This window comes from Prosopis cineraria, unplaced genomic scaffold, assembly GCF_029017545.1.
Source record: "Prosopis cineraria cultivar Desert tree isolate PC_DT_omini unplaced genomic scaffold, ASM2901754v1 PC8, whole genome shotgun sequence".
Taxonomy (NCBI): domain Eukaryota; kingdom Viridiplantae; phylum Streptophyta; class Magnoliopsida; order Fabales; family Fabaceae; genus Prosopis; species Prosopis cineraria.
This window is the reverse complement of record NW_026555339.1, coordinates 14,571,653-14,599,483: the sequence shown is the minus strand read 5'-3', so window position 1 is coordinate 14,599,483 and position 27,831 is coordinate 14,571,653. Positions and strand designations below refer to the sequence as shown.

The 27,831-nt window shown below is 31.5% G+C and overlaps 1 protein-coding gene across 2 annotated transcripts; it reads right to left on the bottom strand.

Moving 5' to 3' along the window:
• Nucleotides 1–556: 556 nt before the first annotated feature.
• LOC129317129 (ubiquitin C-terminal hydrolase 12-like) lies at nt 557–14,930 on the bottom strand. 2 transcript variants are annotated; one of them, XM_054961485.1, is made up of 32 exons: nt 14,711–14,930; nt 14,283–14,352; nt 13,676–13,826; nt 13,407–13,564; nt 12,469–12,734; nt 12,163–12,381; nt 11,969–12,077; nt 11,768–11,883; nt 11,374–11,472; nt 10,992–11,101; nt 9,902–9,976; nt 9,359–9,437; nt 9,120–9,266; nt 8,648–8,728; nt 8,365–8,484; nt 7,432–7,554; nt 6,799–6,876; nt 6,627–6,715; nt 6,437–6,545; nt 3,976–4,044; nt 3,790–3,897; nt 3,431–3,486; nt 3,167–3,344; nt 2,985–3,086; nt 2,829–2,900; nt 2,497–2,562; nt 2,222–2,287; nt 1,934–2,020; nt 1,684–1,800; nt 1,483–1,557; nt 1,290–1,373; nt 557–1,162 (listed from the first exon to the last, which is right to left on the bottom strand). In XM_054961485.1, the coding sequence occupies exons 1-32, from the start codon at nt 14,738–14,740 to the stop codon at nt 1,121–1,123; spliced, it is 3,351 nt and encodes a 1,116-aa protein (XP_054817460.1). In that variant the 5' UTR covers nt 14,741–14,930; the 3' UTR covers nt 557–1,120. The 2 variants fall into 2 exon arrangements, with proteins under 2 accessions (XP_054817460.1, XP_054817461.1); XM_054961486.1 differs by having other exon boundaries at nt 14,283–14,349.
• Nucleotides 14,931–27,831: the final 12,901 nt, after the last annotated feature.

The following is a 27,831-nucleotide window of genomic DNA, read 5'->3' as shown; positions in this document are numbered from 1 at the left end:
TTCTTCTTCCTCTTAACCAAACAAGAAGTCTTGGGCTTCTGCATTAGCAAGCTATAGATCCTTAGCATTTAATGTTAATATTCAAAAACATTAGCCGCTCTGTTCAAGAAAAGTAATAACATTAACAATAATGTTTCCAATTTGACTTCCATTGCTGGTCCCCAAAAAAAAAAAAAAAAAACTTCACTTCGATTGTAAGATGCAGAACGAGAACCCAGAAAAATGAATGCTATTGCAGACCATTCACTTTTTTTTTTTTGGGTGTTTTATGGGCTAGGAATAGACCCGGAATTTAAAGAGTTACAAGTAGAGTAAGTCTCCTTTCAATACTTGGCAAATGCTAAAAAATGACCTGGGCATTATTTCTTGATCTCTAATTATTCAAAATAGATGTGACCGTAAAAATATTTTTACAGCTCAATATTACACTACGGACTCGTTTATAAAAATAGAAAAGAACAGGGAAAAATTCTCTGCTTACCATGTGAAGAAAACAAATTAAACTAATATTTTTCCTGTTTTTCAATTGTCAGATTCAAAATTGAAGAAATGATACTGGTCAGAAGAAAACTAGTAAAACTTTGTATGCTAACAAGAGTTCTGAAGAGACTGTCAAGTCTCCCTTTCTAGATTACAGAAACCTGTCTCTCCTACACCATTTGAAGCCACTCACCTGGGCTTTTAGCAACTCCAGCTGAACAAAATCAGGAAGCAACCAAGAAAAATGATAAGAGAGTCAACCAACTATACCCTGTATACACTCACTAATCCAAAAAACTTTATGTACTGTTACAAAGCACTAATGGTGGTGGTGGTGGTGGTGATCAATGTCCTAAACTCGAAGAACCTTCATATAAAAACCGAAGCAACTAACAGCTCATGGTGCTGCGATCGGAAGATACAAAGTGTTGAAGAGCAATGCCACTCCATTGACAGAAAGAATTAAATACCACAATTAACATAAAATCCAGCAGTAACCAACTCAAATGCCGATTGATTTCACTTGGTTGCCTATACAGAGTAGCCTTTTGATATCTTCCTTGCTTTTCACAAGCACATGTGATGTGGGGTGTAGAAGAATGTGCCAAGTTTCATCCCAAGCAAGATGACAATGGATTTCCTAGTTATAAATCTTTACTGGCTTCTCATAGGTGTGGCGACTCTGAAAAAAAAAATCGCATCAAATGAAGCAAACCAAAACCGTTAGTAAGTACAATGATGACAGGCACTGCACAATCAAATACCATAATTTCCATACGAAATCTGCCCTTGCCAATAACGTAACTTACCTGGTTAACTGCGTATCTTTTAGGAGCACTGTCAGTATGCTCCAAGCCAAGATACTGCTCCCAAGCTCCATAAACATCTCTTCTCTATCACATGTCACAATTAAAAAAACAAAAAGGATAAATTTATGAAAACCAATAAGCATGTTACATTGATTCATGCAAATAGAACACAGGAGTCGAGAAAATAATGCACCTGAAAACGACTGGATACAATGTCAGAGTCCTGAAGGTACTCAGGACGCCCTAGAGAAAGGAAAGCAAACTTCCACTGGCCAAATGAAAAATATAAGCAGTTATGTAAACTAATAACATAGCATTTACTAATCCATGTCTAGCCCACAAAACATCTATCACTCAAACCAAGAAAAAGGGATCCCCAAAAGTTTAGAAATACCTTGGCAAACTCCTCATCTGAAACTTGTAGTTTTTTCTGTATTCGCACTTTAATTTCGGCCAAAGTCTCACCTTCATGTATGACCAAGAAAAATGGATCCCCAAAGTTCTGAATTTGCTGTAAATTTCAGAAGAAATACGAAGATAAAATGTTGGAGTACTTCAATCCATGCCACCATCATGTATCAAAGAGAAGAAATTGAAATATTTAGAAATGAACTCAGAATAATCAATCAGCAAAAACTATTTACCATTTGGTTCTGAGCTGTATCCTTATTGAAATGATACACATGAATTACACGATCATGGGGACCAAGAGTTTTCTCTTCTTCTGGAATCTGTAACACTCATGTAATGAACAAAGAAATATTTTGCTAGACAAGAATTAAAAGTACTATAAAATAGGTTTTGTCAATTATATAAAGAAAATAACAATCTGGTGGTGTCATGTTTGCACAAGTAACAGAAGGAATGTTTCACAGTTTTCAGTTCCCACCCCCCTCCCTCCTCTTAACAGTTACACAGGGAGCAAACCTCACCTCCTCTGCTCTTAATGTCCAGTATTGGTCGTTGATGTTCTCAATCTTTTCACCGGGAGGAAAGACCTGCATGAACACATGTGCGATGAGATGAACACGGCTGAACAATATGCACTTTTGTTTATTAGTTAACAGCATCAGCAACAAAAGCCACAGGAGAACCAGAAAGTATTTAATTCAGTAATGTTATTCCTAATCTCCCATTAATTTTTTTAATTACTATTGTCAATATTTCTTGCAAACATACAGATCCCAGCAGCAGTCAGACCACACACCTTGTATATCTTGTGGTAGAAAACTTCCAGCAACCTAAGTTCTGCATTAGGATGAGACAACTCCACCTGTAAATAAAAGCTACAAGCAGTTAATTGAGGGTAAATAGAAAATTATATGAAAAATGGCACTAATTGGCACACAGCTCCATCCTAGTTCATGTTACCCTGCTTAATTTTTTGCCATGTTAAATTTGGATGGAGCCACATGTGTTGATAGTGTGTAATTGTGAATGGAAAGCTGTGTAGGTAGGTGGTGAAAGTGGCTTTACCCTTTTGATTTGCATGTACACGTAGGTAATTAAATGAACCAAAGAAATACTAAGCCAAGTCACCTTTGTTTTAAGATCATCAAGGACATCACCCACAGTGCTCTGCTTTGGGAGTCTGATGGTATGAATAACAACCTGATTGAACAATGCAGAGATGTAACAAATTGTCATGAAAAAGAAATGACGAGAACCAGGAGAAAATCATGATACCATACTCACTTCATCCTTAGTAGCATGATGAAATGCAACTTTCAGAGTTTTCAAACCTTGTAATTCTGGCAGAGGGATGTCAAGCACTTCATAGTATAATATATCCGAAGTCTGACAAAAAAAAAATGCCATAAGAAAGGTTATTGCCTTGTCTTGTTATAGCAGATATCGATAGATTGAACAATAACTACCTGGTTGTAGTGGATCAGCATGTCAGACAAATGTTCCACCCCTCGGTACTTAATAGGCTGGGGTTTTGGTTGTTGAGAGTAACAGTTGTGTGGGGTTAGCCTAATTTTCGATGGATCATCCAATCCCAGTTGTTGAGCCACTCTCTCCACAACATCATCATATGTATAGAGCCTTGACCTAGAATTCAATATAGAAAGAATGCAAGCTAAGGATGCTATACATAAAATCTGATGCCTCAATAAATTCCAAACCAATGTTCTTACATCTCTAGGCAGAAGTCGTCTTCCTTAGGTTTATCCAAAGATCGAAAGTGAACAACCTATACATATCAAATAGAGATCAACAATTTCAGCTGTAGGCTTAACATCTTTAAACTTATAGAAGATAAAGTTGAAAGGTCCTAAAGAAGAAGGATTGCAATCTTCTACTTGATACACAAATTAAGAATCTAAGGGTTTAATAGTAAAAACCACGATCAACTACTAGAACACACATGGAGAGGAAAGTAGTAAAAACAAAGAACATGAATACACAATTGGTAGAACAGAATCTGGTAAAGATTCATGCCCACATCACATGCAATTAAAAACACAACTGCACATATAACCCAAAGAGAAAATACCTGACGGTTGTGCACATATTCTAAATATGAAGACACATCTGGATAGCGGACATGATCACTCTCCATCAGGGAACCTTTCTGAAAGCATATGATATCTCCATCTTCAAGCTGCAAATTAAGAGAACCAGTAAATGTACCAGGACGACATGCAAAACTCACAAAAGGTCAATTATGAACAGAGTATACCTGGCTTGCTCGAAATGTTAGTTTCTTGTCAATAGGTTCACACATTACATTTGGTTCAAATTTAATTTCCTGCACATTATAATTCATCAATGTCACATGAATAAAATCACAGAACCACACAAAAAACAAAGAAACACAATCACTCTCCGCTCATATAACAGAGCTCCGGAAGTAGTCATCACAAGTTAGCTTCTACACCTTCTAACTGGACTCACATCAGGAACCGATCAATTTCCACAAAGCACAAAGCAATTATTTGTAACAAATCACCACCCAGTTCAGCTGTAATAAGTAAATTTCTCATTCCTTGGTTCAGGGGTAAAGAAGCGTATTAATTTTTAGCTCAGCTATCTATCAATATTTATAATGGCAACAAAGGCTACTGACAGATGGAGTAAGAAATGTGCTTACACTCAAAATCCTAGTACACAGGTAAGTGAGCATTAATGATAGAACACAACTCACCATATATTAGAAGGGGAAAGAATGCAAGATCATAAAAAATGTTGTAGTGGGTGAAAGAGCCAATAGGGAAGTGGAAGCGGTGGAACACATGCTGGAGCTAGATACACCACAACCACTTCCAATACCAGCCAAGATTATTCAACACCTATCATTTTGGTCTCAGGACTTTCTTGATCCAAGATAGTGTCCACACACTCTACCAGTACTCTTAATGAACCTTCACCTTCACCTGAGATCTCATCATGCAATTCCTCTATTGATTTTATCTTGCAACAATAACCTCTAGCCCTACCTTTCTTGATGCTCTAGCAGCTGATACTGCAGCATTAAAAGCCCCAGCCAGATCAACAATAGAATTTCAAGTGCAAAAAACTCATGCTCACAAACTGGCCCAACGCTTCTCAAGCTGGGCATCAAGTGAGTTAACTCTTGTGGCAAGCACTCAACCACCTTCCCAACCCCAACAGGTTGCACCATCATCGCAGGCCAGAAAACAAGTTCCAAGCCTCGGGACAGCATTCCAGAATCAAAGAGAAACAAGGCTAGATTCCTATCGCAAAGAGACATCACCCCCATGCATTGCTGCTGTCACCCACGACCAATCCTCTTGGGGATCACAAATGATGACAAAAAAGCATCAAGCAAATAATCCAACATGGAAATCAGCACAACATCATCCAACTAGGCCAAGATCTCCCTTCAGGCAACATTGCACAAAAATTCTAGTACAATGATAAGGATAAGGGAAATGAGTCATGATTCTAGTTGACAGTGGATCAACACACAATTTCATCACTGAATCAATGGTTCAAGAGTTGGGCTGGCCCATGCAACAAATTCCCTCATTTGGAGTCCAAACAAGACACAATGATGTCATAGGACGCAACCTCCTCAGCAGTGAAGTCTCCATCCAGCTCTCACGTCTTATCATTTTGGCTTTATCCAACTCAAGTGGGGGCACTTGGGAATTCATCCAAGCATTTTCCAATGCTTTTGAATTTATATTGACAAAACCTATAACACTGACCCCTTTTCAAGTCCACTTTCACATCATTTACCTCTTACGCCAACCTAAAGCTTGATATAAAACCTTATCATCACTCACCAAGTGCTTCTTCTCTATGCACTCAGAAGCGTAATTTCCTATGTTTTGCCTTGAGGACGGGGCAACTTCCCAATGGGGAGATCCTGAAGGAATATTATTCACACACGGTAGAAAGGGTAGACATGCAAGATCATCAAGAGATGTTGAATAGTGGGTGAACTAGTCAATGGGAAGTGGGTCTAGACAACACATGCTAGAGCAGTAGTAACCCCATAACTGTGGCACCTAACAGCCCACAATGATAGAGGACTGGAATTTATGTTCTTTATTTCTACATTATTTCTGCTATATTCCTTCCTCATTGAGCCAGTTCTTCATTAATATATATATATATATAAGGGGGAGCTGTTATAGGTAGAATCAGATTATTAATGGTTTAATGGTTTACGTACTTGGAGATTCTCCTTTTTGGATTATATGAGTATCATGTAATTAAGTTCCCTGTGCTCTAATAAATTTCTTGATTCCAGGATTATTCAGCACCTATCAATTAATCAGAGAAAAGAAAAACCTGATAGAGTCGAATCTAGCTCATAGTATAAGAACAGCAACTTGCCTTTATCTCACGCCGCATGAATTTTGTCTCCCTGACCCTACTCTTTAGCTTGAAACTTATAAATTGTTCATGAATTATTGTGCTCAAATATTGGGTCATTCTAAATCGACAAATTAGCTTTTAACGTTTTCTTGCACAAAGATAATATTACTTTATGGTCAGTGTAAGATGGAATTCCAAATTCTGATACACAACCTGGAAAAGGAGTACAGCAAATCAATTTCTGAACATGGTTCCCTATTCAATGATTAAATTAAACTATGGTTGAGAAGGAATCTACCAATCCACAAGAAGCCACAACTGACAGAATACGAAGAAAGACAATATAAACCAACCTCATAAAGCGCTATCTCTTCCTCAGAATCAAAACCAGCCATTTCATTCAACTTTCTTAAGATTTCTGATGGCTTACCAGTACCCTTTACAAAAAGCCTTCCAACATAACTGCCATCACGGGGAAAGAAATATGTAGTCAACCCAGTCTTACACCTCAACAAATGTTAGAATAAAGAAGTTATGCATTACCGTAGCTCCTCTTTTTCAGGATCATATAGCTTGAAGAAAAGTAATATGTCATCCTTTGTCTTCTCCGGAGGTACAATGGGACGTAAGTCCTAAATAACAATAAAATTGTCAACAGGACTCTACATATTACTATTTGATGCTATCAAAAAAGTATACAATTCTCAAATATTACCAGCCCCATCTCCACTTCTAAAAACAGTTTTAGTTCAGCATTGTGAACTTTGTTAGATACCTCCCTCAATTGTCCAACCTGCAATAAAGTAAGACGGACTGAGGTAAAGTAATAACATCATTTAGACCCTACAAATGTTGATGTGCGGCAGGATGGAGAACCAACAGCAGATAGACAAGACATACAAGCATTTGAATGAACCAACAGTACAACCAGAATAATCACAAAATCTGAAATAACTCGAGGGGGAATAACATATCAATTAGTGCACCTTCATTTTTAGCAATAAAAAACAGCCAGCCACAGTCGGAGAAGTAGAAGGGATAAATAATAATAATAATACAACACAGATGGGATAAGATGTCCGGCAAAAAAAATTTGAACCTAATGAAATTAACATGTCTTGACATAAGTTGAAATAAATTAATAGTACAGAGCATACAGGTGGGATCTAACATTTTAGTTGCCAAAAATAACCATCTCAAGCCATAATAACAAAAAAATTAAAATCTATAAAAGGGATGCATACAAAACATTTTATAATTGATAAAACCCAAACTCAAAATACAGGTTTTGTAAAGGTAATGATAGAGTGCAAGCATAAGGAAAGGCTTAAAAGCAAGAAAAGTTTACAGATTGAGTCTCCTCCATCGGTGTCAAAGGCCGATTAGGTCTATATGTATGGTTTTGCCGCTTCGCCCACAGCCAAAAGCGCTGAAATTGCACTGGTATGCCAAACTCTTTGGCAATTTCATCCTGAATTTTACATATTAATGTAAACAAACCTAAGGATAAAACTTATGCAAAAGAATAATCCAAAAATGCTCTATAAGGAATAGGAAACAATCATAGCACTTATTATATATTTACTATTAAAAAAAAACAGAGCAGAGGCTCTTGTAATTTATATTTTGTCTTCTTCCAATCAAGACATCATAAACTCTGCATCCAGTCCTCTGTTCTATTTGCCATATGAAAACTCTCCTTGTCGAAACAACTTCAGTGCTCGTTTGTTCAGTTCCCTAGAGTCCCTTGACCTCATCAAGTCTTTGTACAAAAAAGCAATATGTAAATTAATATAGAAGATGTCCAAAAGCCTATACTAACCTCCATTTATCAGCATGAAAAACAAGAAAGTCAAGACTCAAGAAATAAAAATCAAGAAACACCAGATACAGAACCCGATCCAAATCTGAACTTTCAATGATGCTTTTATAATATTTGTACCAATAAGAAATCTATAACATCATTAATAGCATTCATATTTTCAGATTATTTTCGTCTTGGAAAGTCAATGAGACTTCTCCCTATGCAGGAATAATTTTCTAACATTATTTTCCTCTAACTATGGCTTGAAGAACATTATGCCAGAAAAGCAATATGTTCGGTCCTCCACTTTATACTATAAAACAGAAACATTTCTGAAGGAAATATTACTAACAAGACTCAAGACTGGTCAAAGCAGCTGAATAAGCAAAGTCCTAAATAAACCAAAATTAGTTAGTACATCATGCCACTTCAGAATACTCCTTGCAGAAGAGCCAAGAGCATGGTTAACGATGATACCCTGAACAGGTTAAAAGGCATTTGCTTTTGGAAACGGAAACTTCTAACTTTGTCATGGTCTACAAGGTCAAAATATATATCCCTTCCAATCTGCTCTGCAAGATCTTCATCTCGTGCCACCTAAGAAGCATCAAGTGTTATTAGTAATTGTTTTTTTCCCTCAAAATAAGAAACGTTTAAATTTTAATCGTAATTTAACTTGGCAATCCATAGCATCAGAGGTAAATATAAGGCATGCAAAAAACTTTTTATTGATCAAGAGAGAGGTTGGAAAACTAAGAACCTTTATAATAGTATAAAGGTGAGCCTCTGCCTTCTCTTTCTTTTTGTGCTCTTTTTCTTCTTGTTCTTTCTTCAACCTCTCCTACAACAATCCATTTTACAAAATAGATCAGTTTTCCAAGAAAAAGCAACAGAGATAGCACAAAAACAAGTCATGGACTAAGAAAATGGACCCTACCTTGGGTCAGAGGTTCATAATTCACACCAACCAAAAAACAAAAATTAAAATTCATTCATCTAATTACAGCTCAAGAAGAAGAAATAAGATAAAACGATGATTGAAAGGTTAAAGACATCAGTCAGCAAACTGATTGCATTAGCTGCTACTCTAAGGCAAGCTCTTATTTATCAAAAAATATGTTTGATTGCCTGAATATAATAGAACTAACATTTGCAAGTAAATAACAAGAATTTTGCTATATAACTTGAATTAGGTCATTTCACATAAATTGTAAATCAAAATAGCATCTTACCCTCAAGTGTTCAGCAATGTCTTTCTCATCAACATTGCAAATGATTTTGTCCCTGTCACTTTCACGTATATACACCAACATATACGCATTTGAATATTTGGTGAATTTAAAAGGAGTGTTGTTAAATCCAGGATTGGCCTGTGGTAACTGTCAAAACAAAAATTATTGAACTGTAAACAAAGAAACATTCAAAGGTTTAAGGAGACCAGACTGTTGCCAACTGCAACAAAATAAATTACCTCCTCCTCACCACCATATTGTTCCTCTAATGCCCGTTTTATGTCTTCTTTTGTCACCCTCTCATCATCAAATTTGTACCTAAAAGAGACAATCAGATTTTCAAGCACAGAATGCAGAAAATGCCAAGGACAGTCATAAAAAAATCAATATAACAAAATGAAGGAATAGGTTCCGCCACTTGCTGCATGCCCATGCTCATTTAAAATGCCCTTGAAATAAAAGCTCACCAAATCTAACAAGTAATGAGGGAACACATTCAGCCTACCAAATTCTTTTGGCTACAACAATCCTCCCCGTAAATGACTGATGCTTGTTCACAAAATTAAAACTAGAATAACAATCTGAAAATAATTAAGCATATTCTTCAAAAATGATCTCACACTCTTCTCTGCAACTACCTGGCCCCAGAAGAACACATCAGGGGAACAGTGAAATCAGCATATAAGCAGTAAACATGGTCCCATGCCCCATCACATACACAAGAAAGTCAATCTAGATTAACAAGAAATGGCCAGTACCGATCTGTAAACACTTTTACATACCACTGATCAGACAGAGTTGGCCTGATAAAAGCATAATAGTGCCCACCATGCACGCCACCACTATGAACCAAAACACTGAGGGAAAAATTCAACTACATCAAGCAATGAATATCACAAAGAAATGAATATAACTAATAGCACAATTATGAACATCAACAAAATGAAAAATTAAGTCAATTATTACATTTCCACATACTTTGTTGATTGAAACTTAGGTTCGACAAAAGTTATTATTCTTTTTTTATGAAAAAAAATGAAATCACAAGAGGAAGAGGAGAAGTATAAAGTCATGAGTATAAGAAGTCCTCAAAATCAGGAGAAGAAAAAAATAGACATGCGTACAAAAGAAAAAACAAGAAACAGAACAAAGTGGCAAAAAGCCTAAGAAAATAACTAGTGTTAATTAATATTTAATTACCCAATACCAATGGTGACTGGGTGTTGAAGGGCAAGGGACTCAACACCCCTTAAATAAGGTCTCAAATTTGAGCCTTTTGGATGGAAAAACCCACGTTGAGTGCTTCCTTGATTCCTTCCAATTGGGGCCCACCCAACTCAAATCTGGATTAGCCATTAGTAATGGATACAAAACGGTTTATCACCAAAAATATATTAATTACCCAATCACTTGTGTTTCTTCATGTATAAATTCAACTAGACTCGAAAATGCATACTTAAAGATGATTCTAAGTAAATATTTAGCAAAGATCAATCAATCCTGGCATCCAAAGTACCGGCCACAAACTTATTTCCTAAAGAATAAACACAATAAAATAGAGAATATAAACAAGTCAAATAAAAATTAGGAACTAGCATATTCCGTAAATGCATCAACTGATTTGTTTGCAAGCATCCTGTCCATACTTGTTACTATCACATCCTTGCCATGGCTTTCTAATTTATTTATTTTTTTATGATGCATATTTAGTGAAAGGCCCCAAGGAGCCAGCTTAGCATGGAAGAAGTATACACAGGATCCAAAAAGAAATACTGAACAAGTCAAAGGGGTAAGTAGACATGAAAAAGCTGATAAAGCAATGAAATATAAACAAAAACTTCTAAAACTAATAATGACATCACTGACTTATACCTGTGAAGCGTGTATAGATTGCGGACACTCCTATCAGCCTCAGGTGATAAATACTTTCCATTCTCTCGATCAAGATCAAGTTGCAAGGGAAATTCATACCTATCATTAATCTACGTGGAGAGCATAGAAAGAAAATCAACCTTCCATGTATACCAAACAAAATGAATACTATTGTACATTGTCACACATAATTAGTTTAATGAGCTGCGGCATAATCAATTGTACATGGCTATGCCCATTAAGAAAACTAAGAGAATAACAGCAAGAACACTAGCAGCACAATTCAGATGAATTAAGAAATTGAGGCACTAATATCTTCGCATGCTAGCCAACAAATTCCCAGAAAAAGAAATAAGAGTGATTAGTCTGATTGATTACCAACCTTTACCATTGTATCTCGCATAAAGTCATATTCAAATCTTTTCAGCTGAAGCTGAAGGACAGGGGGGAAATCAATAAATAGAACACCCTTCTTAGCATCCTGAAATAATAGATGCAGTATCATCAAAATTACAGCAGTTCCGGTATCAAGTTCATAAAATAAAACTGAACAGAGGATTGCACTCTAATAGTAAACGCAAGCAACTCAGTTAAATGTCATGAAAATTTTCCAAGCAAAATTCCTATTTTTTAATGCGGCAGATCAAAAACCCAGAATGCTTGTACCTATTAACACTAGAGCTGTCCGAAATAGTGTCTAAGGCAAACTTCCCATATATGTAAAATGCTCAGTGTTTTGTGATGCGAACTAATTCAAGATAACAATTGCAACTAACCTGTAAACCATATTGTTCAGCATGATATTTGTTGTCACCCTCAAGGCGTTCAACTTCTACATACTTGTCAAAGGAAGCATAAACATCACGACAGCCCTTGACATCTAACTGGAGGTCTAAAATGCACATCAAATTTAATTAGCAACATGTGATACACATGGAGATATTAAAAAAAAAAAAGGATCTTGCATATGAAAGTACCATAAAATGACTCCTTTCTGGTTGATTTATAGTCCACATTGATGCATTCAATGTAGTTCATATGGTGCCCTTCAAATAACTTTTGTATTGTTCCCTCAACAACGGTTCCCTAATTAAAAATAACAAGTCATATATAGTATAATCATATCATCCAGAAAAACTCACATGCAAACATCCCAAAGGACTTCCAATACCTTCATTTTGTCTTCAAGCTTTTCACTGAGGACCCTATTTAGTTCTTGAACATCATGCTGCATGAAAGAGTCGTATGTATCCCATCCAAAAGACTTTGTCAGCTCCTTTGTAGCAACACTAGTGTCACTATACTGCAGCTTGTAAAATAAACTTTGTAACGCCAAAGGAATGCTTCCAGAGGGCATGTCATTCTCTGTTGTGGGCATATGATAAACGGCCTGAAATGTTACATCCAGGAACCATTATTATACAACCAAACAAGTGGACTCCAGCAAGAAGCAAATAAAACATCAGGTAGTTTCAACCTTTCTAAAATAAGGAATATGGTACAAAGTTTGGAGAAGAGAATTCATATAGCAGGTAGCCCCTTGGTTCTTAAGTCCAACATAGCCAGTCTCCTTCTTTGAGTCATAAGTCCAGTAATCAACAATCCTACGGACCAGAACCTCAGCTTCAACTACAAGAACATCATTCACAAGATAACCTCTACTAGGGTCATACAACTCCCCAAGAAGCATGAAGGATGTGAAACCCCAATCACTTTCTCTCGCATTGAATTGGTGCTGCGTGTCTGCATTTTGTAAGTAGAATAAGCTGATATCAGAAGAAGATCCGCTCTACCTAAAACTTCAGTGCAAGCTTCTATTCATTTTATTTCTCTCTTTTTTTTTGGGGGGGGGGGGGAGGGTGGTGGAAGGCAGGTAGTACTAGCAAGCTGAATAAGATGTCTAAGGTGGGTTAAATATGGGGGAAAATCAATAACACTAAGCCATCTACAAATATTATTCAGAAAAATGTCAGACAAAAAGCAGAAAGAAAACTCAGAAAACCCAGAGCTAATATTAATCCTCACAGATTCATTGTAGTTAACCAATAGTAAATTTTGAAAAGGGGCTAAATAAAATACTTCATGGAAGACATTCGGCTTTAGAATTTCTCTTAAGTATACTCAAACAAGGACCTCTGTAACCACCTAGGCAAGTAAAGTTCATTAGTCCATCTCCACAGAGAATTGCCCAGGATGAAATAACAAAGCCATCAAAATAAGCAAGGAAATATCGTGGGAATTGACATTGAAAAAAATCCACTACACTCTTTCAGACTCATTAAAATCTTATCAAAGGATTGAAGAAAGTTTTCCAGGCATCAAATGTCACTCATTGGATTGCAACAGAAGTGCTGTCAAAGCATTTACTTTTGGTTACTCTTGTGACGAGCAAAAATATCACATTGAACAGCCTACCTTTTCTCACAGAATACTTATTATGCATCTGATTAACTACTGCCAAGCTAAACTGTGCATATCTACTCCACCCATAGGGCAAACTAGACGAATCTGCAACATCCAAATACATGGACAAATAGTCCACATTGTTCCCTTTTGGAAAAATAAGTACACGCCTGCTCGAGAAAAAATAAGATTTAGAAAAGATAACTGAAGATAAGTACACGTACGATAGTATAGTTTAAAAATTGAAGATCATCAACCTAGGAAATAGACAAGCATAATACCATTTATAACCTCCAACAATGAATATATCTGAATAGAGCTTCTTCGTATTCAGCCGAGAAAAGTTTTCAATTCTCCATGTGAATCTTGTAGACGGAGAATCTTCGACAGGCTGACTCTCCACAGTGTTGGCAATTTCAGGTTGAGCTACAACTAACGATTTTCAGAAAAATAAAAAGAATTAAGTATCATGTTCGTCATCAGCTGAAAACTAAAGAATAGAATGAGCAAAACCGAACTGGACATCTAGAACCTCAAGATTCTTGGCTTGCTAGAAAAGAAGTAACACCGAGAGAGAGAAATCTAATTAAACCGCGCATTGAAATTCTCTAACTTTCAAACACAAACTAATAAGGAATGACTTTTTCTCAGAAAAACGATGACGTAGAATCTAAAATGCTTTGATCAATTTACACTCTCTCTCTCTCTCTCTCTCTATATATATATATATCTATCTATCCTCTCTCTACCTATCTCTGTCTCTCTCCCTGACAATTAAGCAATGCACACACAGGTTCTTGGACTCTGAGCAGTTTTATTAGATCATCAAAGTGATGACACAAATAGTAACAAAGACGGGATTTTATACGAATCGCGAGCATTAATTACCTTCCATAGGCTGGTGATTATTCTCAGTCAAATCCGAGTGTGGGACAAGCATCTCCTCATCCTCTTGCTGCTGTAAAGCAAAGGCAGACAAAACATCAAATTAGTTCGGATCCAACAAACACCGAACTCGTTTTAATTTCCCGCCAAGCCCTAAAATCCAAGCATCAAATGCAGCCAAGAGGCAAAATTGCAGTGAATTCCAGTCACACAGATCACAACTACAATTTTGATATGACACCCCACCGCCCCGAATGAATAATTAAATTGACCCAAATAACATTCAGCACAAATTTACGCAATTAAATAAAAAGGCGAAGAGCAAATTGCAGCCCAGCAGTGATTGAACCGGAAAAACGAAAGGAAAACTCGAGTGCCTCGTGTGCTGATAGAGTGTGGCAGGGCGATGAAGAGTGAAAGAGAGAACGTACATCGATGGGAGCAGGAGTCATCACCGTCATGTTAAATACGGCAAATTGACCTCGTCTTGCTAACTTGTCGAGAAACAATGGAAAATATCAGAGAAAAACAGAGAAAGAGTAGGGAGAAGAAAGAAAAAGAGAAAGAGACAGAGAGAGTGGAGGAGAAGGAAAAGGAGGTTGTGTGAGAGAGTACTGTGAGAAACGAGATCACCAGAAGCTGGTCGAGTCGGGGAGGGAGGGAGGTCTTTGGTCTTTATTCGGGAGGTTGGGTTACTTTCGGTATTTCCCGACGGAGGTGAAGGACGATGACGAAGAAACGTGAACGTAATCGGGTAAAGTGAAATTTCATAAAAACTTGGGGCAAACATGAAAAATAATTTAGTTCAAGGACCTCACCTGAGAATTTTGAATATTTAAGTGCCTTGTTATAATTGCCCTTTACGATGTTGTGAGATTTTATAATGCATTCGCCGTCGTTTGGGCATTTCCTTGGTCGCTGCGGATGCCTTCAACATGTGATGTGTCACTTGGTCTCTGAAAAAACAAAATTTTAATTTAGATTTGATAATTGGATTAAAGAGCAAAATAATCCTTAAAATATTATATAAAAAGCTTTTGAATTCTAAACTTTTAAAATATTCAAAATGAACTCTTAATTTTTAAATTTATAGTAAATTAAACATTGCCATTAACTTTTTATTAAAGTTGTTATTGCTCATTATAGACCCCAGTCAAATGTTAATGTGACAGCCCATTACTGATATGTCATTTATTAAGTAACACCACAAACCTTAAATTGTTACACGAGTAGTGTCCGAGACCCCGAACTTTAAAATTTCGAGCAAATTACTTCTATCATTTATATATAAAACATTGACTATTATGAAAATCAAATTAGCATCAGCGTGGTTCATCGCAGTAAATGTATCGTTGACCATGACGAATGACTCATAATTTTGTGAAATGACCTTTTTGCCCTTTTTGTACAATGTTTTCCAAACGATTGATATCTCATGTTTTCATACTATAACTCTAATTTAGTTTTATTTTAAATTATATTTTTTTTATTTAATGATGAAAGCTTGAGATCCTATTGAAAAAGAAGTTTAAATACCAAAGAATTTTAATTAATCGATTAATTTGGGTTTTAAATTCATTAATGAAATCGTCAACTTTCTCATCCATCATCTGTAAAATCCTTTAATACTTAAACTTCTTTTCAAATAGGATCCCAAATTTTTACTATTAAATAAATAAACATTATTCAAAATAAGACTAAATTAGAGTTATAAAATATACGAAAATATGATATACCAATCGTTTGGAAAACATTATAAAAAGGGGATAAAAATGTCATTTTACAAAATTATAGGTTGTTAGTAGGGCAAACAATGTATTTACTGTGGGAGATCATACTGAGGCTAATTTAGTTTATATAATAGTCAATGTTCTATACATAAATGAGGGGGTAATTTGTTTGAAATTTTAAAATTTAGAATTCAAAACGTTACTCGTGTAATAGTTTAGGGTTTGTAGCACTAATTTACAAATGACACGTTAACAAGGGACTGTCTCGTCAATATGTAATTGAGGCCGACGGTAAACAGTAACGGCGTTAACAAAAAAATAATAGTAAAATTTAATTTTTTATAAATTTAAAAGTTTAAGGTTTATTTTAAACATTTTAAGAATTCAAGATTCAGGGTGCCTTTCACGCAATATCTCAAAGTTTACTTTACTCATTAACCCTTGATAATTATAAAAATAATAATGTAATGTCAGAATAATTGATGATTTAATGAATGAATATCTAGTATATTTTTTTATAAATGTTAACTGTAATTTCATATTTTTTTTGCTGTTATATTTTTCAATAATACTTAATGAATATATAAAGTCATTTTTTATGGTTTGTCTCTATTTTTTATTTTTTGAACTAAGTAAAAGAAACAGGTGGATAAAATTATTTAAAGCAAATTTGTACGATGCAAATTGAATATTTAAAACATAATTTTAAATTTAAAAAATTAAATTTAAGTTATCTGATTTTAGTTTAGAAAGTTTAAAAACTGAGCAAAAATAAATAATTGAGGGATAGATCTTATAAATTAAACAAGTATTTAGTTTAATTGATAAATAATAGCATATAATAATATCATCAGGAATTTATATATATATATATGTATGTATGTATGTATGTATGTATTATATCACACCAGATTTCTTTTCTTTTTTTCTTTTTTTGACCTAAGTTATCGCTCTGGTTTCATAGCTTGGAAATGTCATGATAAAACAAAATAAGGATTCGTTTGGTTTTTAATTAGAATCTCCAAAATACTTTTGAAGTGAATTTTAGATTAAAATGTTATTTGGTTTTCAATATTTTTCAAAAAATTTATTTAAAAAATCCTTTTTAGATGTGGTTGAATGTGTTTTAACCAATTTAATTTTTTTTTTTTTTGACTTTTGAAACTTACATTCTAAAGAGAACACTTATTTATCCAAACTGACTTTTAAAAAAATATATCTAAATATAAATTTTATTACAATGATTAATTTTTATTAAATTGACTTTTATTCAATGAAAAACCAAACACACACTAAGTCTATAAAAGTTATAAGAATTATGTACTTAAATTACTTAAATGTCTAAACCTGGTGATATTTTCAAATAAGAACTTGTCTCTGAATCAAATCAACCAATATTTATGTATCCAATAATAACAATTAATAAAATAAAATATATCAGTTAATATTGATAGATTAGATAATCATTAAGATCAATATTATAAGTGTTAAAATATCTTCAGATTATGTGATTAATTATGTCACTAGTAAAATTTAAATTAAATACTCATACTCATTGTCTAAACTCTAAAGTTGACGTGACAAAATAAAATTAAAAATTAACACACTGTTGGAAAATAAAATAAATATGAGATGTTAATTAATCAAAATCTCTTTTCGAGATCCCGTTCAAATCTGAATATATCTAATATCAAAAATTTAAAATCTTCTAGAAAATTAAACAATCTACCATTTTATGGTTACCTAATAAAATAAAGTACACTAATTAACATATTTTTATTCATCACCTGGTATGCTGGGAAACTTGGAATTTCATCATCCCTCATGCTAATCTAAACTCCTGCTGTTCAACTAGAAGCAGTACCCCTTTCGTAATATGGTAATTAATATTAAATGATTCTTAAAATAATTATATCAAGAGAAAGTGATATACAGCCTGTTTGGATTCAAAGAAAAATCAATTTTTGAGCCAAAATAATCAATTTTTAAAAAATTACTCAAACAGTCAAAAAAGTTGATAATTGATTATTGAGCTAAAGTCATGTTTTGAAATAAACTCTAAAATGTTGCTTATAGATTCAATTTTATTGTTAAATAATATATTTTACTTCTTAAATAAAGTTTAACAAATTTAATAATGTTAAATACAACTTTATCAATAATTTAATTTTAAAAAATAATGTACTTTATAGTAATTTATAAAATTAAAATTAATTTCAAAAATCAGTATCTAAACAGATTGTGTTATAACATAATTAATTATAATTAAAATTAATTATATTAATCAATTATTTTCATAATTTATTATACTCATTTAAAATCTAAATAGGCTCATAATATGATTATATTACATGATTAATTAGTAAACTTTTTAATTACTTTTTGATTCTATTTATAAGTTATTTTCAGTATATTTCATTAGAATTAAGAAAAATCTTAAAACTTTATGAACTCTGTTTTAAAATTTAATAGGTGTTCACATTTATCATTTCATAAAGATAAAAAGAACTATTTTTAATAATTTTTTATAATATTTAATAAAGGTAAAAATAAATATAAAAAATAATGAAGTGTTCTATAAAAAGAATCATAATTAATTTTTTTTTTGTGCCCTGTAAATAAACTTAGAGGAGCATTGTTTGTTGAAGTCAAGTAAAACGGGAAAAAGAGAAAACATTGGAAAATAAATTGAGTATGGGAAAGAAATCTAAAAAATAGGGTCTTGAGTTTATTATATCTTTGTTTAAAACTGTTATAATAAATTAAAATACCTAATTAAAATAAAACAAAGTTAATATGTGTTAGTTGTCGAAAAATTTTGACATTAATTTACTACTCATGAGTCATGAATTATGTATATATAACCCATTTTAAATATTTATTATTTACAAAATACCCTCTTTTAGTTCAAAATAAAAACATTTTTCTTAGTTAATCTAAACTTAAAATATAAGCAACTTAGCATTTATCAAAAAATTTATTTTATCTCTTGCACTTATTAAACTAGATTCTTGCATTTGTAAAGTGACATTTTTTTCACTTATCATATATCAGAAATAAGGATAAAAAAGAAAACAGCATACTCCCTTGGTCTTTGAATGCAGGAGAATTTCAACCAACTCACACCATTTAAAAAAATCAGTTAATAGTTAATCCTAATAAAAATGCTTGAAATTGAAATGGATTAAAATGCCCTTTTACTTTTTCCTCTAATTTAATGATTAATAATATTATTTATCTATGAGGAACAATTTAATAAAAATGTAATCGATACTTCTTGAAATTTATAGTTTTGCTTATAATAAAAAACAAAAAAATATAAGGTAGTTTCTCTTATATTTGAAAATGAAGAGAGTAAATTTTTATGAGAATAATAATTTTATTAGTATGCAAATTATTATTAAAAGCTGCATGTATTTTAGATCAAAAGAAACGTATGGGTGTGTTTCTTGGAAAAATATGCAATATATGTTCATCTATAAAATAAGATTAAAGAACAATTATATCTTCATCTAATTTATAAAAGTAAATTAACAGATATAGAGAGGCAATAATTTCTGGGTTTGCCCCGTTTTTCAAAACACACACACACACACATATAAAGGCAAGGGAAAACAAGACACATACACATACTTAGTTGTGAACAAAATTTAATTTAGAAAATGATTGTGTTATTTTTAGCGTTGATCAGGAATTTGGGCTTTATGCAGTTATATAATGTTGGATTATATATTATTAAAATTAATTTTTAAATGTATAATTATCAAAAAGATATTGATTTATGATGATTTATAAAGTAATTTTTATCATACAAATATAATATATTGAATTAAGGGCAAATAAATTTGTTGAATATAGGACTGCATTGATTAATTTTTTTTAATCTTATCTAATGTAACCAGATCAACATAAAAAAAATTTTAAAAAAAGGCTATATGAATACTTATTAATATAATTTTTTAAAGATAATTATTACATGTAGAAAGATAAACTAAAAACTCATTTGAAAGTAGCGAGTTTGGTTGGGGATAAGAATCTCTATTCCTGAGTTTTCCATACCAAAGCACTTCAGCCTCTATTTTTATAACTAGATTTTTAACTCAACCCAATTCAAGATATATAGAAGGGAGGGAGAAAAATTTTAATGAATTTATTTTTCTAAAAAAAGCAGTTAATTTGTAACTCAGTGTACGTTAAAAATATAAATAATAATTTTTATTTCAAAATTTGTAAACCCTACCTAAATTAAAAATAGAAGTTGTCAAGATAAAAATTGATCGTTAATTTTAAAACAACATAAATATAAAATATGTTAATATAATATTATAAATTTTAAAAATGTAGGTAAACCTATTTAGTAGGATAAAATTATTTATTATTGTTGTAATGCCATAAATTTTAAAAATACAGTTTAAATTTAAAATAGAGTTTTAAATATAATTTAAATTGAAAAATAATTGATATGGATGGCAACAATTGCAAAGGATGGGGATTCTTGAAAAGGTTGAATAGAGGCAGGAAAAAAAAAAAAATGAGATGGAAGGAAACGATGATGTGCATATATTGATATGCGCATCATACACGATACATACCCGATACATCAGTATTTTTATTTTAACAAATATAGGATATGATACGTGCATATAAATTTATAAAAATCATAAAAAAACATCAAAAATTTAATTTTAATTCAGAAAATATCCAAATTAGCACACACACATATATATATATATATAGTTCTTTATAATAATACTAAGCAAACCATATTTATTAACTGTACTTTTATCCCATCCCTACTTAATTGCCTACCACTTAATATCTACTAATAGTTCATTACTCAGGGTTTATATGCCAAAATATTACTCTTTCATGTCTTATTTATAAGATACCTTCTATGAGTAATTTTTAATTCAAAATATAGGACACTTTATAATAATTAAATCACTTTTTTCAATTTGACCTCTTCTTGATTAGCCTAAATGTATTTAATATAGTTATATTATTATTTAAAACTAAAGGTAAAAATAAAAATACATCTTACCTTTTTATGATATTACAAAAAAGTAATTTTTTTAAAAATGAGTGAAATGATTGAAAATATGCTATAATAAGGACCAACAGAAATACACTCCTTCATTTTTATTTATCTTTTTTATAAAACATTATTTTTATCTTCTTATTATATTTAGAAATTATTTTTAAAAAAATCCAATATTTGATTTTAAAAGCAAATTAATAACAAAAATATATTATGAACAAATAAGATTAATATCAGAATATTTAACAAAATTTAATTTTTTTAAAAATAGCCTTGGAGTACTGGTTTTAAAGTATCAATTCACAATCTAAAAATATTAGAGACATATAAAAAATTAAATTTTTTAAAATTCTAAAACTCCACAGATACGAATCGAAAAAATATTGGAGAGTGCTAATATTGAACACTATACCTATATGAATACATGGAATAATTTGAAATATTGGTGTTTTATAGTCTTGAAATGAGAAGAGGGTAGCATGGTAAAATAAAAAAAAATCAATACACATTTTGCTCCATTATTTATTAACACCCAATACCCAAAAGGACTTTCCAAAAGCTATATGTTGTATTGTTAAAATTCACATTCACCCATATTTAGAATGAACTTTAGAATTGTATGTCCATGTTCAAGTTTTTACTTGAACAACACTTAGCTTTTAAGCAGTTTCTAAAAACCAAATGTAGTATATCGAAATAGGTATGTAAAGTTTATTCAAATTTTGCAGGTTAGATACATGTAATAAAACCTATATAATATTAAAAAAATAAAAGAAATTGTTATGATATGCCCACCAACCCTCTCTATCTGTAGTGGCTCTATGAATAATTTGATAAAAGCATGTTTTTTATATAATCATCCGAACAAGTCAGATTTAAACATTGTTAGATTCAATTAATGTAACTCTTTTGAAAACATTTTCTATATTTATATAAACTCAAACTTGAAACCTTATATTTAAACTATCATAATTACTTACACTAGAATCAATATGAGTTGGTTGACAAAGGCACATTTAAGTAAACACATATTGTACCTTCTTTACTAATTGTATTGCCTTCTTAGGCATTGAAAATTGACCCCTTGTGTTGGGTTTAGCTTGCAGGCACGTGCTACAACAATTTCTAGTTTTTCTTCTTGAAGTATTTTGGTTTTTTATTTATTATTTTACTAGTTGCCAAGGGCATAGTATGAAGGTACGACTATACGTAACACATTACTTTTTCATAAGAATTTAAATTTGAATTTAAATAGAACTAGGCATTGTTTTTTTTTCTCTTTTTCTTGCATTACACTAAATTGAATGTGAGTTAAACTTTTATGAGCTATGATTTGTGAATAGTATAATTTTACCTAGTTTTGATTGATTCTGATTTTGAAACCTTTAGGGTCAATTAGGTTTGATATACAAAATCAAACAAAAAAATGAAATGAAAAAATTGTTAATATGAAAAATATCCGTTTTTGTTTTAGGTGAAAACTTATAAAAAAAATCATTGGCCAAAAATAACAATAATGAAAGCATATTGTTTTTTGTCTACAAAACAAAGAATATCATGTAGACTGCATACATTTGATCCTCATGCAAGAGAGGAATCTCTTTTCTTTGAAAACAGCAAAGAGAAAGAGAATAAAGAAAGTATACAAATATGAATGAATAAAATGGGGAACGTACTTGCAGCGAAAAAAGTGGGGGGGGGGGGGAGCTCATGGTGTGTTAATAAAATTATAATATAAACTTTTGTTATGTAAATTTTTAGTATTAAAAGACCATAATATCCATGAAAAAATTTTGGGAGAAAATATCTGGTTAAATTTCAGTGCCTTTAAAGTAAAACTAGTATTATAAGTCAACTCATGACCCATGGTCTGTCCACATTGGATTGCAGGCTTGACAAAGCTAGTTGACGTAACCCACATCTTGTGTGGATTGTATTTCTGCCAACTAACAATGGATTAACCTACCAATAAAAATTATTTTCTATATAAATTTTTTTCTAATTTTGAAAATTACAAATTTACTTTTTTTCATTGTTTTTTTTTTTGCAGTAAAAATCATATTTTCTCCCTAAAAACCAATTATTCAAATAATGATAGAACTCCTTCTCAATTATTAATAAAAATACAAATTGAAAATACATTAATACAATCCAAAATAAATATATATCAATCACAAACAAATATAGTAAAAAGTTTAATTATAATCCAAAGGTTGAAAATTTTTTCTAATCAATCATAATGTTAGCAATTTTAGTAGAAATTGCAATAGCATTAATTTGAGTAGGTTTTTTCAATGCTTCATTTGCCACAAACAAAAAAATAAAACATAATTGAATATGAAAAATAATTAACATATAAAAGTTTAAAAAATAAATGAGAAAATATAGCTACTGTGGTACAAATTTTTTGATGTCTTTCCTTTTATTTTTATTAACGTGACTAAATTGCTTTTTTCTTATATATTGTATGGAATAAAAAGTGCAGCTAGTATATTTTGTCTATATTATACATTGATATTGATTTCAGCAATGAAAATTTATTCTTCACTTCTTTGTTGTCTAGGTGAAGGCTTCCCATCCTCCAGTGAAGGTTAATTAATTTAGTAATTAAGCATATGTCATAATACTTCGAATCCAGTTTAGGTTTTGGATAGTTTGGCTCAACAAATTTTAATTTATTTTTATTATATAATTATTAAAATAAAAATTATAAAAAAAGTAATAAATCTATTTTATTATCAATATGGATAATATAAATTTAATCTGATAGCCCAATTCAATATTAAAAGTTTTTAGAATATTTATAAATTAACTATCCAGAATTGCATTGGACAATTCAATTTTAAAATTTTGGCGAATCAAAGAATTGAGAGCAATTTTGATATTTTTATCTTTTTTTAATTAGAAAAAGTGGGCTAACCTACCAACTCACAAATTTAAGCTATGTGAGATGGACAAAAACCATGCCGTATAGAAGTGAACCCTTTTTTTTTTAACCCAACCCACATTTTTTAAGGGCAGATCAATCCATATTACCAACTATACTTCAAATACTCTCTAGATTGAATCCACCACATCACGCAATAATATTCTCTACTATGGCAAGCAGCAACCATTAAAAAGATTAATTTAAAATAAAACTTACAGTTAAATAGTGTATTTTTTGCCTTTGAAAGATTTCCATCAAGTGTAACTAGAATTCTTAAATTTTGATTGGTGTAATGCTACTCGAAAGTTTCAAAAATGGGTACAATATTGCTTGATAACAGTATTTGATCAATGTTGACTATTGTTTTGAGCATTGAAGGGCAATTTTTTCTAAAGGAATAATTAATATTCTACAAGATACTGGAAATCAAATTAGTTATTGAATCAATCAAGGTAATAGTTTAAGGGTTAATGATCAAAATTGTAGTTAACTATAATCAACCTGGTCACAAACAAAACATTTTATTTAATGATTAATGGTCAAAACTATAACATTTATCTAACATTACCATAACGCATTAATACTATTAAATCCTAATTTTTAAAACTTTCTCTATGCAATTGGGAGTGATATGGTTTAGGCGAAATGGAAATTGAAAACCATAAATTAAAATTCACAGATTACTTGTTGGGTTGCTACTCATTTGGTAAGTTTAGAATTTTTTTATTATACTTTGAAAATTCATAACTAAATATAGAAAATTCATATAATGATTATCTAGAATTATTTTGAAATCTCTTGAAGTACTTTATATGAGGAAAATGCATTTTTTACCATTTTGCATTCAAACTGTACAATTTAATTATCTTCCAAAACTGTTTTATTTTTGGGACAAAATCCAGACATAAATTTAAAAATTCATAACTCAAGTTTTCACATCCAAATAACCTAGTTTAGGATTTTTTAGAAAGCTTTATATGTCTAGTTTGCTTATAAAAATTTTCACGAGCATTGCACATGGGTTACTCTTAAGTTATACAATGAAATAGTAACCTTCTCTTGAAAAGTGTATAAACTGGACAATCCCAATCATGTATGTTAAAATCATGATTTCAAGGCTAGTTTAGAACTCTAAATTAGCCATCAAACATCAACAAGCATCAATTATCTATGTCAAAGTCTCATTATAAATTTACATAGCTTATCAAGTTATTTATACATTTTTCATCTCTATAAAACAATGTCGTAGGAAAAATCATCTCGTAATTCAATTACCTTTGCTTCTTATTTTAACTCTTCCTTTAGAAGCTTATAACCTAGCATGATTACTCATTAGGGGTGGATTCAAAAAAACCTTGATAGTAAACAATACCATTCAAACATACAAGACAAAGGTTTAATATATAACACATGCTTGCATTACAAGACTTCATTACTAACTTATTGACTTGTTAGATGCTATCATCCATGGACCATGGAACACTTAAAAATAAAGCTCCAAACATTCATTCATGATTCATGTAATCAAGAAAATAAATCATACATATCATCATGCAAGCATAAATACCAAGCATGAAGTGAAGGGTAAATTTACTACCTTTTGACTTTACCCTAGATTATGGTTGCTTCCAAGCTATTTTCATGCTTCATGTATGCATGTCTCAAGACTAGGTTTTAAATCATATTTCATAAACTTAAATGCTTAATTAATAACTGCTTAATTCTTTGAAAAACTAGGCAATATTTTCTTTGAAAACTGGCTATGCAAAAATTACATTAGCTTGAAATCAAGTTACCATTCATTAATAATCAATAAGTAACATATTTATTATCATTTCTAAGCCCTTTCCTATTATTTAATCATCAAAAAATTAAGCATTATTATCTCTAGAAAAATAGGACAGCATCTCATCATCATGAAAACTCAAGCAAACATTATAAAAAATGGCTTTAAAAAAAGCTCTTCCATACTTTTTCTCATGCACTAAATTATTCTTACTTTCTTCACTAGTTCCTTCATCTATGCCACTTCAACCTTGTCTTTTTGAAAAACTAAAACCATAGAAATGTTCCTCCTTATGAGAGGAACAACTTTGTGAGGATAATTTGAGGTAGAACTGGGGTTTGGATAAAAATTTTTCTTGATCTCTCTCTCTCTCTCTCTCTTTCTGACTCTTCATCTTCTTCTTTCCCTCGTGCACGCACACACTCTCTCTCTCTTCTACACACTCTCTCTCTTCTACTCGTTCATCAAAATGAGCAAAGGAAAGAAGATGAAGTGTTGAATGGTGGAAGTATCAATCAAGTTTAATGATATTTAGAGTCCAAAATACTCAGTTTCTCATGTTAATTTTAACTAGCCATTTTTCCCATTTATTTGGGCCAAGTAAAATTAAAAATCCCTCTTTCTTCTCTGCCCATTATCCACGCCATTTCTGCCTCCAAAGGTTGGGCTTGGATTTGCCTCATCTTACTTCCTATTCATGATTAGAGATATTGGTATTTTCCTTATCTTCATATAATTTAAATCCCATAATTACTTATTTGCCAAATTCTTAACCAATAAAATTGGTATTATTCTTCCAAATATTTCTTCATTTCATATATTAATTTATTTTAATTCTTCATGAATTTTGGGTAATTTTTTATAATTACACTTTAAAACCCAAAACTCTCAAAAATTACACTTTAACTCCAATTGAGCTTGATATTTCTGGGTTAACGTTCACTCTTATTTATTTTTAACTTTAGGTACTTTTTCATACTCTCATTATGTTTAATTATATATAATTAACTTTGAACATTAATAGCTACTATTTGGCTCCAAATAGGCTATTACTCTTACTCATTTTTCTTCCCTTTCTTTTCTCAGCCTTAATAATAGTTGAGATATATAAGAAAAATTTCATGATACTTTCTCCATAATGGTTGTCCAAATTTAAGAAGTCTTAATATTTTAAACTCATCTTAAACCATTGTCTTCTTAGAGAACTGTTATATACACCGTGGCTCAATAACTTTCTGTTAGGTTTATTGCAACAATGAGATCTAATGGGATCTCACTGAACCCTTTTAAATCTATTATAATCCTTAAAATCTAACTGTAATCCTTCTCTATAAGATTTAAGACATAAGGATAAGGTTGTCAAATAACTCTACCTCTTTTTAATCCGATAACTTTATTGATTATTTTCTAATATTGATCTTAGATACCTTTGTTATCCTCTTCAACCTTATTTATTCCCTTTTTAGCCTATCTTGGATACTTTTAGAATTTAACTTGCTCATTTTTCAGTTCTAAACAGTTCCTTGAAATTTATGAAAATATTACATTTTGTCAAAGAAATACTTTAAAATTATGATTTGGTCCCTAAGGACCATTCTTTATTTTTAGGTCACCTTAAGAACTTTTAATTACTTAGGATTAGTAGCTTACTAAATTTTGATATGTTTTTGACTAAGCCAAAAATTTAGGATGTTACAATTCTTCCTCTCTCATTAAAATTTTGTCATCAAAATTTGAGGATTAAATCTCTACTCAGACCATTTTAATACTGTAAATTTCATTACCAAGTGGTTTACTAAGGAGATTATATTTGATGTCACTCTTCTAACTTCACTCTTAGCCCTTCTGTTTCCTTTAGTATAGGGCATTTTTTGTCTTATTGTTTGTCGTTTCATGCTTTGTCGGGCAAACTTTATTTCTTGTATTATTACTTCTCCTTTACTTACTGACTTTTGCCCTCTTTTACTTATATGATATTATTCTTTGCTTAAATTTTTGTTTCTCTATCTAAGTTGCTGATTTCATGCCAAAATATTTCTTAGCTTTCTCACTTCACCTTGGCTTTGACT

Bases quoted from the DNA above. Each gene is read 5' to 3' on its own strand.
- LOC129317129 (XM_054961485.1), bottom strand. From the start codon at position 14,740: ATGACGGTGATGACTCCTGCTCCCATCGAT. The intron at 3,487-3,789 runs GTATTTTCTCTT...TGATATGTATAG, and splicing joins AATATGTGCACAACCGTCAG to GTTGTTCACTTTCGATCTTT. The intron at 1,558-1,683 runs GTATTTCTAAAC...TCATTTGGCCAG, and splicing joins CAGATGAGGAGTTTGCCAAG to TGGAAGTTTGCTTTCCTTTC.